At 49.3% G+C, this 16024-nt stretch overlaps 1 protein-coding gene across 1 annotated transcript in view; it reads left to right on the top strand.

Annotated features, from left to right (window-relative positions):
- The window catches only part of MYO7A (myosin VIIA), a gene marked incomplete in the record, with an annotated part of 248641 nt that overhangs the window by 63474 nt on the left and 169143 nt on the right, over window positions 1-16024 (top strand). The window contains 1 exon segment of the mRNA XM_056561158.1: window positions 2967-3119. Coding sequence (XP_056417133.1) covers window positions 2967-3119 — 153 coding nt within the window.

Genomic DNA, 16024 nt, shown 5'->3' with positions numbered 1-16024 from the left:
TAGGTGCAGTACAGTTCCCCACATTAGGTGCAGCACAGTTAACCCATATTAGGTGGAGTATAGTTCCCCACATTAGGCGCAGTATAGTTCTCCACATTAAGCGCAGTATAGTTCTCCACATTAAGTGCAGTATAGTTCCCCCACATTAGGTGCAGTACAGTTCCCCCACATTAGGTTGGCAGTACAGTTCCCCCACATTAGGTTGGCAGTACAGTTCCCCCACATTAGGTTGGCAGTACATTTCCCCCACATTAGGTGTAGTACAGTTCCCCCACATTAGGTGCAGTATAGTTCCCCACATTTGGTACGGTATAGTTCTCCACATTAGGTGCAGTATAGTTCACCCACATTAGGTGCAGTATAGTTCCCCCACATTAGGTGCAGTATAGTTCCCCCATTATGTGCAGTATAGTTCCCCCATTATGTGCAGTATAGTTCCCCCACATTAGGTGCAGTATAGTTTCTCACATTAGGTGCAGTATAGTTTCTCACATTAGGTGCAGTATAGTTTCTCACATTAGGTGCAGTATAGTTTCTCACATTAGGTGCAGTATAGTTCCCCCATTAGGTGCAGTATAGTTCCCCCACATTAGGTGCAGTATAGTTCCCCCACATTAGGTGCAGTATAGTTCCCCCACATTAGGTGCAGTATAGTTTCCCACATTAGGTGCAGTATAGTTCCCACACATTAGGTGCAGTATAGTTCCACACATTAGGTGCAGTACAGTTCCCCCACATTAGGTGCAGTATAGTTCCCCCACATTAGGCACAGTATAGTTCCCCCACATTAGGCGCAGTATAGTTCTCCACATTAGGCGCAGTATCGTTCTCCACATTAGGTGCAGTATAGTTCCCCCACATCAGGTGCAGTATAGTTCCCCACATTAGGTGCAGTATAGTTCCCCACATTAGGTGCAGTATAGTTCACCACATTAGGTGCAGTATAGTTCACCACATTAGGTGCAGTATAATTCCCCCACATTAGGTGCAGTATAGTTCCCCACATTAGGTGCAGTATAATTCCCCCACATTAGGTGCAGTATAGTTCCCCACATTAGGTGCAGTACAGTTCCCCCCACATTAGGTGCAGTATAGTTCCCCACATTAGGTGCAGTATAGTTCTCCCACATTAGGTGCAGTATAGTTCCCCCACATTAGGTGCAGTATAGTTCCCCCACATTAGGTGCAGTATAGTTCCCCACATTAGGTGCAGTATAGTTCTCCCACATTAGGTGCAGTATAGTTCCCCCACATTAGGTGCAGTATAGTTCCCCCACATTAGGTGCAGTATAGTTCCCCACATTAGGTGCAGTATAGTTCTCCCACATTAGGTGCAGTATAGTTCCCCCACATTAGGTGCAGTATAGTTCTCCCACATTAGGTGCAGTATAGTTCCCCCACATTAGGTGCAGTATAGTTCCCACACATTAGGTGCAGTATGGTTCTCCCACATTAGGTGCAGTATAGTTCCCCACATTAGGTGCAGTATAGTCCACCACATTAGGTGCAGTATAGTTGCCCACATTAGGTGCAGTATAGTTCCCCCACATTAGGTGCAGTATAGTTCCCACATTAGGTGCAGTATAGTTCCCTACATTAGGTGCAGTATAGTCCCCCACATTAGGTGCAGTATAGTTGCCCACATTAGGTGCAGTATAGTTCCCCACATTAGGTGCAGTATAGTTCCCCCACATTAGGTGCAGTATAGTTCCCCACATTAGGTGCAGTACAGTTCCCCCCACATTAGGTGCAGTTTAGTCCCCCACATTAGGTTCAGTATAGTTCCCCCACATTAGGTGCAGTATGTTCCCCCACAGACATACAGCCTTCAGCCATATACAGTGTATGGCTGGAGGCTGTATGTCTGTTTACTGCCACACTTCAGTGTTCCGACCACACCTGGGCCACGATCTACTGCTATGGCCTATGGGCCATGGCAGTAGGTCCCGGGACCGAAGGAGCGGAGGTCGGAACACTGAAGATGACGTGCCGCTGGTCACTTACCATGCGCGCGCGTCCTCCTCGATGCTCCACTCCGCTCTGTTTTTCTCCTATGGGCGCACGCGGGGACCGTCGCAAAGAGGTAGCCGTCGGGATATCCTTGTGTCCTAAAAAGATTTTTTGGGACACAGGGATGTCCCGAATGTGAAAGGGGCCTCCTGTGTGCCGGGGCTCGAAGCAGACGCTCCATGAGCGCCAATGATGATCCGGCCCTGCCACCAAGGAAGCAGGCATGAAATCTTCCCCTACCTAGACCACCAGGCAAGCAGACAAATCTCTCCCCAACCCTAGACCACCAGGGAAGCAGACATGGATCTCTCATCTACATTAGACCACCAGGGAAGACAGCAATCCCTTTATTTCTTAGATAACCACGAAAGCAACACAAAGCCCTCTACTACCACAAGGGAAGCAGTCAGAAAATGATCTACTGTCCTAGATCAACAGAAAAGCAGATATGAATCCCTCCCCTACCCTAGACCACCAGGAGAGCAGAAATGAATCCCTTCCCTACCCTAGACCACCAGGGAAGCAGACATAAATCCTAATCCTACCCTAGACCACCAGGAAGGCAGAAATGAATCCCTTCCCTACCCTAGACCACCAGGGAAGCAGACATAAATCCTTATCCTACCCTAGACCACCAGGACGGCAGACAAAAATCTATGCTAAATCAATGCTAAACAACAGGGAAGCAGACATGAATCCCACCACTATTCTAGACCACCAGGGAAGCAAACATTAACCACTCCTCTACCCTAGACCACCAGGAATGGTGGAATTAACCCTTTACCTTCATTTTATCTGACAGTAGCCATATTAGTGGTCACCCAACTTTACTGCTGGGGTTAATTAATCTATTTTCATAGGAACAATGCTCTACTGCTGCGGTCTGCATGAAGAACCCCCCTTTATATGATTCCATAACTGGGAAGGGTCTGATTGTTCATCTGTTTCACTTACAGGAGCACTGGATATCTCCTCAGAACGCCACAAACATTAAACCCATGCACCCAACATCTATCCATGGGGTGGAGGACATGATCCGCCTGGGAGATCTCAACGAGGCCGGGATCCTGCGGAATCTCCTCATCAGATACAGGGAGCACCTCATATATGTAAGTCTGAGGACATTGTTACGTGTACGGTACTTTGTTTCTGTCACGTATTTGCCCAAATTTTTTGGAAGAAAAGATGGAGGAGTATGAAGAAGTTGGCAAAACACCAGTCATTACTACTCCCTATGGAGGAGATTTATCCAAACCTGTCCAGAGAAAAAGTTGCCCAGTTGCCCATAGCAACCAATCAGATCGCTACTTTCATTTTTGAAAAGGCCTGTGGAAAATGAAAGCAGCGATCTGATTGGTTGCTATGGGCAACTCAGCAACTTTTCCTCTGGACGGTTTTTGGATAAATCTACTGATATTTACACTGACACTTTTTAGTGACATTAGGGGGAGATTTATTAAAACCCGTCCAGAGGAAAATTTGCCCAGTTGCCCATAGCAACCAATCAGATCGCTTCTTTCATTTTGCAGAGGCCTTGTTAAAAATGAAAGAAGGAAGCTGATTGGTTGCTATGGGCAACTGGGCAACATTTCCTCTGGGCAGGTTTTGATAAATCTCCCCCCTAGAGCAGTGGTCTTCAACCTGGGGACCTCCAGAGGTTGCAAAACTACAACTCCCAGCATGCCCGGACAGCCGTTGGCTGTCCGGGCATGCTGGGAGTTGTAGTTTTGCAACATCTGGAGGTCCCCAGGTTGAAGACCACTGATATAGAGCTTCACGATGACCTGTACTCCAGTCACATCCAAAGCTGCGTTCATAATATTGCTGAATTCCTTGCATGTAACCCATCGCCTCACTTCTGCCCCCTGCTGTTTGATGGTGCCAACAGTCTATTATTGGAGATTAGTTGCAGTATTCTGCCACCAGGGAAGTATAATTTATTCCATTCCCCTTGAGCACAAGAGAAGCAAACAATAACTCTTCCACTACCCTAGACCACCAGGGAAGTAGTCATGAATTATTTAATTACCCTTGACCACTAGGGAAGCAGAGATAAATTACTGAACTACCTTAGAACACCAGGAAAGCAGAGAAGATTCCCTTCTCTGCCCTAGACCACCAGGGAAGCAGTCATAAATCCATCCACTACTCTAGACCACCAGGGAAGCCGAAATGTATCCATCCGATACCCTAGTTAACTGGGAAAGCAGAAATAAATCCTTTTATTACCCTAGATCACCAGGAGAGAAGTCATGAATCCATCCACTACTCTAGACCACCAGGGAAGCAGACATGAATCCATCCGATACCCTAGTTAATTGGGAAAGCAGAAATAAATCCTTGTATTACCCTAGACCACCAGGAGAGCAGTCATGAATCCATCCACTACTCTAGACCAACAGGAAAGCAGACATGAATCCATCCGATACCCTAGTTAATTGGGAAAGCAGAAATAAATCCTTGTATTACCCTAGACCACCAGGAGAGCAGTCATGAATCCATCCACTACTCTAGACCAACAGGAAAGCAGACATGAGTTCCGTTACCCTTGACCACCAGGGAAGCATACGTTAACTCCTGAACTACCCTAGACCACAGGAAAGCAGAGAAGGTCCCCTTCTCTGCCCTAGACCACAAGGAAAGCAGTCGTAGATCCCTTCACGTCTCTAGACCACCAGGAAGGCAGACATGAATCCCTCTACTACCTTAGACCACCAGGGATTCAGAAACAATTCCTTCCTCTACCCTAGACCACCAGGGAAGCAGACATGAATTCATCCACTACCTTACACCACCAGGGAAGCAGACAGAAATCCTGATCCTACCCTAGACCACCAGGGAAGTAGACATAAATCCTTATCCTACCCTAGACCACCAGGGAAGCAGACAGAAATCCTGATCCTACCCTAGACCACCAGGGAAGCAGACATAAATCCTGATCCTACCCTAGACCACCAGGGAAGCAGACAGAAATCCTGATCCTACCTTAGACCACCAGGGAAGCAGACATAAATCCTGACCCTAGACCACCAGGGAAGCAGACATGAATCCCTGCCCTACCCTAGACAACCAGGGAAGCAGATATGAATCTTTCCACTACCCTACATCACCAGGGAAGCTGACATGAATCCTTATCCTACATTAGACCACCAGGGAAGCAGACATGGATCTTTCTATTAACCTAGACCACCAGGGAAGCAGACCAAAATCCTAATCCTACCCTAGACCACCAGGGAAGCAGTCATAAATCCATTCACTACTCTAGACCACCAGGGAAGCAGACATGAATCCATCCGATACCCTAGTTAACTGGAAAATCAGAAATAAATCCTTGTATTACCCTAGACCACCAGGAGAGCAGTCATGAATCCATCCACTACTCTAGACCAACAGGAAAGCAGACATGAGTTCCATTACCCTTGACCACCAGGGAAGCATACGTTAACTCCTGAACTACCCTAGACCACAGGAAAGCAGAGAAGGTCCCCTTCTCTGCCCTAGACCACAAGGAAAGCAGTCGTAGATCCCTTCACGTCTCTAGACCACCAGGAAGGCAGACATGAATCCCTCTACTACCTTAGACCACCAGGGATTCAGAAACAATTCCTTCCTCCACCCTAGACCACCAGGGAAGCAGACATGAATTCATCCACTACCTTACACCACCAGGGAAGCAGACAGAAATCCTGATCCTACCCTAGACCACCAGGGAAGTAGACATAAATCCTTATCCTACCCTAGACCACCAGGGAAGCAGACATAAATCCTGATCCTACCCTAGACCACCAGGGAAGCAGACAGAAATCCTGATCCTACCTTAGACCACCAGGGAAGCAGACATAAATCCTGACCCTAGACCACCAGGGAAGCAGACATGAATCCCTGCCCTACCCTAGACAACCAGGGAAGCAGATATGAATCTTTCCACTACCCTACATCACCAGGGAAGCTGACATGAATCCTTATCCTACATTAGACCACCAGGGAAGCAGACATGGATCTTTCTATTAACCTAGACCACCAGGGAAGCAGACCAAAATCCTAATCCTACCCTAGACCACCAGGGAAGCAGACATAAACTCCTGATCCTACCCTAGATCACCAGGGAAGCAGACATAAATCCTGATCCTACCCTAGACCACCAGGGAAGCAGACAGAAATCCTGATCCTACCTTAGACCACCAGGGAAGCAGACATAAATCCTGACCCTAGACCACCAGGGAAGCAGACATAAATCCCAATCCTACCCTAGACCACCAGGGAAGCAGACAGAAATCCTGATCCTAGCCTAGACCACCAGGGAAGCAGACAGAAATCCTGATCCTACCCTAGACCACCAGGGAAGCAGACATAAATCCCAATCCTACCCTAGACCACCAGGGAAGCAGACATGAATCCCTCCACTACCTTACATCACCTGCAAAACAGGTATTAAGCTGAGTTTTCAGTGCAGCTCTGAATGTGACTGGAGTGTAAGACGTGATACCACATATTAGAGTGCGTTCTCACCGCGTTATTGCTGTCTGTTTAACATATACGTTTTATGGGGAAAAAACGAATATGTTAACAAATGCTAAAAATAGCAAAATTACTTAATTTATTCACTTGGGGGTTTACTGCTCACCCACAGGAACAGATATAAGACAGATACTTATGGCCGATCCTACGTCTCCTGTCTACACGATCTGCATTAAGATTTCATGTGCGCTGCGGCTGCCATTGTTTAAGCAGAATTAACCCTGTCACTGCCCTGAATAATTGATGATAAGAAGAGGAGATGTGTTTCCCTGAGAGACTCTAGTGCAGTGTTTCCCAAACAGGGTGTCTCCAGCTGTTGCAAGACTACGATTCCTTCCAACGACTTACCGAGCATGCTGGGAGTTGTAATTTTGCAACAGCTGGAGACACACTGTTTGAAAAAAAAAAACAATGCTCTAGTGCAGTGGTCTCCAACCTGCGGACCTCCAGATGTTGCAAAACTACAACTCCCAGCATGCCCGGACAGCCAACGGCTGTCCGGGCATGCTGGGAGTTGTAGTTTTGCAACATCTGGAGGTCCGCAGGTTGGAGACCACTGCTATAGTGTGTAACTTCTGCCGGCATACAGCAATATTGGAGTTACAGAGATCTCAGCGCTCCAGATCTTTGTCATTGCTGATTATTGATACATTTTATATTGGAGGTTCCCCTTTAGGCTTGTCATGGAAATTTGATTTTATCTTGCACAGATGTCTCATTTCTATAGAATTGTGGAGAACTTAGAGAGAGCAATTTAGAATAAAAAAAAAATCTGCAACTTTCTAATATATTATTATTATTTTATTTTATTTATTTATGAATTACTATTATTTTATTTATTTATTTATTTATATTATTTATTTATTAATTCTATTTTATTTATTTATTGCTAGTATTTTTTTTTTTGAGGGCATCCTTAATTCAAGGGTGCTGTACTTTACATTCTAACTCCTCTTCATTTCAAGTTCTTTACTTACTGTCACCAAAAGGAAGATTTTTTTTTCAATTATTCACTAATATACCTTTTCTAATATATTTTTATAACTTTTCTGCTGTTTAGTTAAAAATTTTTAAATTTTTTTTATTAAACAAATAGGTCACCTAAAACATCTTCCTGGTGTCTAGAGATTGCTGATATTCACTTTATTAGGGTTTCTATTCACTGGGGCTATGTTCTCTTTTTGCACTTTAGGATTCCATCAGGGTTCCCCTTTAAAGGGGTACTCCAGTGAAAAACTTTTTTTTTTTTTTTTTTTTATCAACTGGTGCCAGAAAGTTAAACAGATTTGTAAATTACTTCTATAAAAAAAAATAAAAAAATCTTAATCCTTCCAGTACTTATTAGCTGCTGAATACTACAGTGGAAATTCTTTTCCGTTTGAAACACAGAGCTCTCTGCTGACATCACGAGCACAGTGCTCTCTGCTGACACCTCTGTCCATTTTAGGAACTGTCCAGAGTAGGAGAAAATCCCCTTAGCAAACATATGCTGCTCTGGACAGTTCCTAAAAATGGACAGAGGTGTCAGCAGAGAGCACTGTGCTCGTGATGTCAGCAGACAGTTCTGTGTTTCAAAAAGAAAATAATTTCCGCTGTAGTATTCAGCAGCTAATTAGTACTGGAAGGATTAAGATATTTTAATAGAAGTATTTTACAAATCTGTTTAACTTTCTGGCACCAGTTAATTTAAAAAAAAAAGTTTTCCACCGGAGTACCCCTTTAAGTATGTTCACACTGCGTAATTCCCGTAGAATTCCGTGAACAGAATTACGTGTAGTGAACATTAACATCAGTGTGAATGGGTCTTCCCTGAGACCCGTTCACACCGAAGAATTGTTACACGCAAAGAAAGAACATGTTCATTCTTTGGGTGGAAGTCCGCGCGTACAGCATAGCTGTCAATGGTGATGGCGCAGTGCCACGCGGTCCTACTGCCAAAGTATTTTGGCGGAGTCCGCCAGATGGAATCTCCGCTTGCGGAATTCTGCGAACGGTAATTCCGCAGTGTGAACATACCCTAAGACAGAGCATTGTGTAGCTTATTATTCCTGTCAAAATAAACTGTTAAAGGGGTACTCCTGTGGAAAACTTTTTTTTTTAAATCAACTGGTGCCAGAAAGTTAAACAGATGTGTAAATTATTTCTATTAAAATATCTTAATCCTTCCAGTACTTATCAGCTGCTGAATACTACAGAGAAAATGGTTTTCATTTTGGAACACAGAGCTCTCTGCTGACATCACGAGCACAGTGCTCTCTGCTGACATCTCTGTCCATTTTAGGAACTGTCCAGAGCAGTATATGTTTGCTATGGGGATTTTCTCCTACTCTGGACAGTTCTTAAAATGGACATAGATGTCAGCAGAGAGCACCGTGCTCGTGGTCTCAGCAGAGAGCTCTGTGTTCCAAAAAGAAAACCATTTCCCCTGTAGTATTAAGCAGCTAATAAGTACTGGAAGGATTAAGATTTTTTAATACAAGTAATTTACAAATCTGTTTAAGGTCCCGTTCACTCTATGGAATTCTCGTGGCTGAATTCCGCGAGTGGAGTCTCCGCCTGGCAGCCACCGCCGTACATACTTCGGCACTAGGGCCGCGGGGCACTGAGCTGTCACCATTGACGGCTATGCAGTGCTCGCGGAATCTGCGCAAAGAATGAACATGTTCTTTCTTTGCGCGGACATTTCCGCCGCTGAAATTCCGCAGTGTGAACGGGTCTCACGGAGACCCGTTCACACTAATGTTAGAGTTCACACCGCGAAATTCCGGGGCAATTCCGTAGTGTGAACGGGGCCTAACTTTCTGGCACCAGTTGATTAAAAAAAAAAGTTTTCCACGGGAGTACCCCTTTAAAACCGTTTTTTTTAGTTAAAACTGGTTTTCTCTAGTGAAAGCCAGTTCTTACTGAATGCTTTTGTCAAAACTAGAATTTCCTGCTGTTCCCCAGTTAAAACCAGTTTTTACTGAGCACCTTCATGGAAACTAGGATTTACTGCTAATCAAAAACCAAAATGTCAGTTAAAACTGGTTTAAACTGAAGAAAGCTAATTATAACGAAATGAGTTAAAACTGAGAAAACCAGTATGAACTATATGACTATAAAGTCGGGCTCCTGATGATGCGGAGGTTTTAGATAACTTACAGGAGGTATTAGCCTGGTAAGTATCTTTGAATTTGTTTTAAACACAGTTTTAACTAGGGAAACCTTTTTAAGTGAAAAAAAATACGTTAAAAGCAATTAAAAGTGTTAATTGGGAATGAATTACCATTTCTGTGACGTAGCATTTGTTGAAGATACAATAATATTCGGTATAACATTTTGCATACAACATTTGGTTTTTGTATTAGCAGTAACATTCTAGTTTGAACGAGAACGTTCAGTCAAATCTGGTTTTTACTAGGAAAATGCAGTAAATCCTAGTTTTCACAAAGGCATTCAGTCAAAACTGGTTTTCACTAGGGAAACCCAGTTTTAACTAAAAAATCAGTTTTATCTGTAAAAAAATAAAATAAAAATGTGTATATATAAACAAAAACAGATACTTGTTACGCCTAGCGCTCCGGGTCCCCGCTCCTCCCCGGAGCGCGTACGGCGTCTCTCTCTCCGCAGCGCCCCGGTCGGTCCCGCTGACCGGGAGCGCTGCACTGTCATGGCCGTCGGGGATGCGATTCGCACAGCGGGACGCGCCCGCTCGCGAGTCGCATCCCAGGTCACTTACCCGTTCCCGTCCCCTGCTGTCATGTGCTGGCGCGCGCGGCTCCGCTCTCTAGGGCGCGCGCGCGCCAGCTCCCTGAGACTTAAAGGGCCAGTGCACCAATGATTGGTGCCTGGCCCAATTAGCTTAATTGGCTTCCATCTGCTCCCTGCCTTTATCTGACCTCCTCCCATGCACTTCCTGGCCGGATCTTGTTGCCTTGTGCCAGTGAAAGCGTTTTGTGTGTCCAAAGCCTGTGTACCAGTAATACTGCTATCCACCCTGACTACGAACCTTGCCGCCTGCCCCCGACCTTCTGCTACGTCCGACCTTGCTTCTGTCTACTCCCTTGTACCGCGCCTATCTTCAGCAGCCAGAGAGGTTGAGCCGTTGCTAGTGGATACGACCTGGTCACTACCGCCGCAGCAAGTCCATCCCGCTTTGCGGCGGGCTCTGGTGAAAACCAGTAGTGACTTAGAACCGGTCCACTAGCACGGTCCACGCCAATCCCTCTCTGGCACAGAGGATCCACCTCCTGCCAGCCGGCATCGTGACAGTAGATCCGGCCATGGATCCCGCTGAAGTTCCTCTGCCTGTTGTCGCCGACCTCCCCACACTGGTCGCCCAGCAAGCCCGACAGATTGCCCAACAAGATCACCAGCTGTCGTACTTGACCACCATGACTCAGCAACTCCAGTCGCAGCTACAGCAGATTCAGTCTCAGCTACAGCAGCAGCAACCATCTCCTCCGCCAGCTCCTGCACCTCTTCCGCAGCGAGTGGCCACTCCTAGCCTCCGCCTGTCCTTGCCGGACAAATTTAATGGGGACTCTAAGTTTTGCCGTGGCTTTCTTTCGCAATGTTCCCTGCACTTGGAGATGATGTCGGACCAGTTTCCTACTGAAAGGTCTAAGGTGGCTTTCGTAGTCAGCCTTCTGTCTGGAAAAGCCCTGTCATGGGCCACACCGCTCTGGGACCGCAATGACCCCGTCACTGCCTCTGTACACTCCTTCTTCTCGGAAATTCGAAGTGTCTTTGAGGAACCTGCCCGAGCCTCTTCTGCTGAGACTGCCCTGTTGAACCTGGTCCAGGGTAATTCTTCCGTTGGCGAGTACGCCATACAATTCCGTACTCTTGCTTCTGAACTTTCCTGGAATAATGAGGCCCTCTGCGCGACCTTTAAAAAAGGCCTATCCAGCAACATTAAAGATGTTCTGGCCGCACGAGATACTCCTGCTAACCTGCATGAACTCATTCATCTAGCCACTCGCATTGACATGCGTTTTTCTGAGAGGCATCAAGAGCTCCGCCAGGAAAAAGACTTAGATCTCTGGACACCTCTCCCACAGTCTCCATTGCAATCTGCGCCTAGGCCTCCCGCCGAGGAGGCCATGCAAGTGGATCGGTCTCGCCTGACCCTGGAAGAGAGGAATCGCCGTAAGGAAGAGAATCTTTGTCTGTACTGTGCCAGTACCGAGCATTTCTTGGTGGATTGCCCTATCCGTCCTCCACGCCTGGGAAACGTACGCACGCACCCAGCTCACGTGGGTGTGGCGTCTCTTGATGCTAAGTCGGCTTCTCCACGTCTCACGGTGCCTGTACGGATTTCTTCTTCAGCCAGCTCTTCCCTCTCAGCCGTGGCCTGCCTGGACTCTGGTGCCTCTGGGAATTTTATTCGGGAGTCCTTGGTGAATTAATTCCGCATCCCGGTGACCCGTCTTGTCAAGCCACTCCACATTTCCGCGGTCAACGGAGCCAGGTTGGATTGCACCGTGCGTTTCCGCACGAAGCCCCTCCTAATGTGCATCGGACCTCATCATGAGAAAATTGAGTTTTTGGTCCTCCCCAATTGCACTTCTGAAGTTCTCCTTGGACTACCCTGGCTTCTACACCATTCCCCAACCCTGGATTGGTCCACAGGGGAGATCAAGAGCTGGGGTACCTCTTGCTTCAAGGACTGCCTTAAACCGGTTACCAGTACTCCCTGCCGTGACCCTGTGGTTCCTCCTGTATCCGGTCTACCTAAGGTCGTTATGGACTCTGCCCGCCTTAAGAAGTGCCTCTCCCCCCCTCCCAGTCCAGTCAGGCAAGCCTCGGTGCCTCCTCATGGCCCTCGTCCTGGTGTCACACTGCCCCGTGCCAGGCCTCGCCCTCTGCCCTCCCTCCCCATTCCCACTCCTGCTGTACTGCCTGCCGTTGAGGAATCCCTCCATCCTTTCCCGGTGTCCTCATCCCAGGGGAGGCAGTTACCGGACAAAGAGAAGGGGAGACCTAAGGGGGGGGTACTGTTACGCCTAGCGCTCCGGGTCCCCGCTCCTCCCCGGAGCGCGTACGGCGTCTCTCTCTCCGCAGCGCCCCGGTCGGTCCCGCTGACCGGGAGCGCTGCACTGTCATGGCCGTCGGGGATGCGATTCGCACAGCGGGACGCGCCCGCTCGCGAGTCGCATCCCAGGTCACTTACCCGTTCCCGTCCCCTGCTGTCATGTGCTGGCGCGCGCGGCTCCGCTCTCTAGGGCGCGCGCGCGCCAGCTCCCTGAGACTTAAAGGGCCAGTGCACCAATGATTGGTGCCTGGCCCAATTAGCTTAATTGGCTTCCATCTGCTCCCTGCCTTTATCTGACCTCCTCCTATGCACTTCCTGGCCGGATCTTGTTGCCTTGTGCCAGTGAAAGCGTTTTGTGTGTCCAAAGCCTGTGTACCAGTAATACTGCTATCCACCCTGACTACGAACCTTGCCGCCTGCCCCCGACCTTCTGCTACGTCCGACCTTGCTTCTGTCTACTCCCTTGTACCGCGCCTATCTTCAGCAGCCAGAGAGGTTGAGCCGTTGCTAGTGGATACGACCTGGTCACTACCGCCGCAGCAAGTCCATCCCGCTTTGCGGCGGGCTCTGGTGAAAACCAGTAGTGACTTAGAACCGGTCCACTAGCACGGTCCACGCCAATCCCTCTCTGGCACAGAGGATCCACCTCCTGCCAGCCGGCATCGTGACAGTAGATCCGGCCATGGATCCCGCTGAAGTTCCTCTGCCTGTTGTCGCCGACCTCCCCACACTGGTCGCCCAGCAAGCCCGACAGATTGCCCAACAAGATCACCAGCTGTCGTACTTGACCACCATGACTCAGCAACTCCAGTCGCAGCTACAGCAGATTCAGTCTCAGCTACAGCAGCAGCAACCATCTCCTCCGCCAGCTCCTGCACCTCTTCCGCAGCGAGTGGCCACTCCTAGCCTCCGCCTGTCCTTGCCGGACAAATTTAATGGGGACTCTAAGTTTTGCCGTGGCTTTCTTTCGCAATGTTCCCTGCATTTGGAGATGATGTCGGATCAGTTTCCTACTGAAAGGTCTAAGGTGGCTTTCGTAGTCAGCCTTCTGTCTGGAAAAGCCCTGTCATGGGCCACACCGCTCTGGGACCGCAATGACCCCGTCACTGCCTCTGTACACTCCTTCTTCTCGGAAATTCGAAGTGTCTTTGAGGAACCTGCCCGAGCCTCTTCTGCTGAGACTGCCCTGTTGAACCTGGTCCAGGGTAATTCTTCCGTTGGCGAGTACGCCATACAATTCCGTACTCTTGCTTCTGAACTTTCCTGGAATAATGAGGCCCTCTGCGCGACCTTTAAAAAAGGCCTATCCAGCAACATTAAAGATGTTCTGGCCGCACGAGATACTCCTGCTAACCTGCATGAACTCATTCATCTAGCCACTCGCATTGACATGCGTTTTTCTGAGAGGCATCAAGAGCTCCGCCAGGAAAAAGACTTAGATCTCTGGACACCTCTCCCACAGTCTCCATTGCAATCTGCGCCTAGGCCTCCCGCCGAGGAGGCCATGCAAGTGGATCGGTCTCGCCTGACCCTGGAAGAGAGGAATCGCCGTAAGGAAGAGAATCTTTGTCTGTACTGTGCCAGTACCGAGCATTTCTTGGTGGATTGCCCTATCCGTCCTCCACGCCTGGGAAACGTACGCACGCACCCAGCTCACGTGGGTGTGGCGTCTCTTGATGCTAAGTCGGCTTCTCCACGTCTCACGGTGCCTGTACGGATTTCTTCTTCAGCCAGCTCTTCTCTCTCAGCCGTGGCCTGCCTGGACTCTGGTGCCTCTGGGAATTTTATTCGGGAGTCCTTGGTGAATTAATTCCGCATCCCGGTGACCCGTCTTGTCAAGCCACTCCACATTTCCGCGGTCAACGGAGCCAGGTTGGATTGCACCGTGCGTTTCCGCACGAAGCCCCTCCTAATGTGCATCGGACCTCATCATGAGAAAATTGAGTTTTTGGTCCTCCCCAATTGCACTTCTGAAGTTCTCCTTGGACTACCCTGGCTTCTACACCATTCCCCAACCCTGGATTGGTCCACAGGGGAGATCAAGAGCTGGGGTACCTCTTGCTTCAAGGACTGCCTTAAACCGGTTACCAGTACTCCCTGCCGTGACCCTGTGGTTCCTCCTGTATCCGGTCTACCTAAGGTCGTTATGGACTCTGCCCGCCTTAAGAAGTGCCTCTCCCCCCCTCCCAGTCCAGTCAGGCAAGCCTCGGTGCCTCCTCATGGCCCTCGTCCTGGTGTCACACTGCCCCGTGCCAGGCCTCGCCCTCTGCCCTCCCTCCCCATTCCCACTCCTGCTGTACTGCCTGCCGTTGAGGAATCCCTCCATCCTTTCCCGGTGTCCTCATCCCAGGGGAGGCAGTTACCGGACAAAGAGAAGGGGAGACCTAAGGGGGGGGGTACTGTTACGCCTAGCGCTCCGGGTCCCCGCTCCTCCCCGGAGCGCGTACGGCGTCTCTCTCTCCGCAGCGCCCCGGTCGGTCCCGCTGACCGGGAGCGCTGCACTGTCATGGCCGTCGGGGATGCGATTCACACAGCGGGACGCGCCCGCTCGCGAGTCGCATCCCAGGTCACTTACCCGTTCCCGTCCCCTGCTGTCATGTGCTGGCGCGCGCGGCTCCGCTCTCTAGGGCGCGCGCGCGCCAGCTCCCTGAGACTTAAAGGGCCAGTGCACCAATGATTGGTGCCTGGCCCAATTAGCTTAATTGGCTTCCATCTGCTCCCTGCCTTTATCTGACCTCCTCCTATGCACTTCCTGGCCGGATCTTGTTGCCTTGTGCCAGTGAAAGCGTTTTGTGTGTCCAAAGCCTGTGTACCAGTAATACTGCTATCCACCCTGACTACGAACCTTGCCGCCTGCCCCCGACCTTCTGCTACGTCCGACCTTGCTTCTGTCTACTCCCTTGTACCGCGCCTATCTTCAGCAGCCAGAGAGGTTGAGCCGTTGCTAGTGGATACGACCTGGTCACTACCGCCGCAGCAAGTCCATCCCGCTTTGCGGCGGGCTCTGGTGAAAACCAGTAGTGACTTAGAACCGGTCCACTAGCACGGTCCACGCCAATCCCTCTCTGGCACAGAGGATCCACCTCCTGCCAGCCGGCATCGTGACAGTAGATCCGGCCATGGATCCCGCTGAAGTTCCTCTGCCTGTTGTCGCCGACCTCCCCACACTGGTCGCCCAGCAAGCCCGACAGATTGCCCAACAAGATCACCAGCTGTCGTACTTGACCACCATGACTCAGCAACTCCAGTCGCAGCTACAGCAGATTCAGTCTCAGCTACAGCAGCAGCAACCATCTCCTCCGCCAGCTCCTGCACCTCTTCCGCAGCGAGTGGCCACTCCTAGCCTCCGCCTGTCCTTGCCGGACAAATTTAATGGGGACTCTAAGTTTTGCCGTGGCTTTCTTTCGCAATGTTCCCTGCATTTGGAGATGATGTCGGATCAGTTTCCTACTGAAAGGTCTAAGGTGGCTTTCGTAGTCA

Source organism: Hyla sarda, chromosome 2 (genome assembly GCF_029499605.1).
Source record: "Hyla sarda isolate aHylSar1 chromosome 2, aHylSar1.hap1, whole genome shotgun sequence".
NCBI classification, from domain to species: Eukaryota; Metazoa; Chordata; class Amphibia; order Anura; family Hylidae; genus Hyla; species Hyla sarda.
Note: the sequence above shows the minus strand (reverse complement) of the source record. Positions and strands in the feature narration are given on the sequence as shown.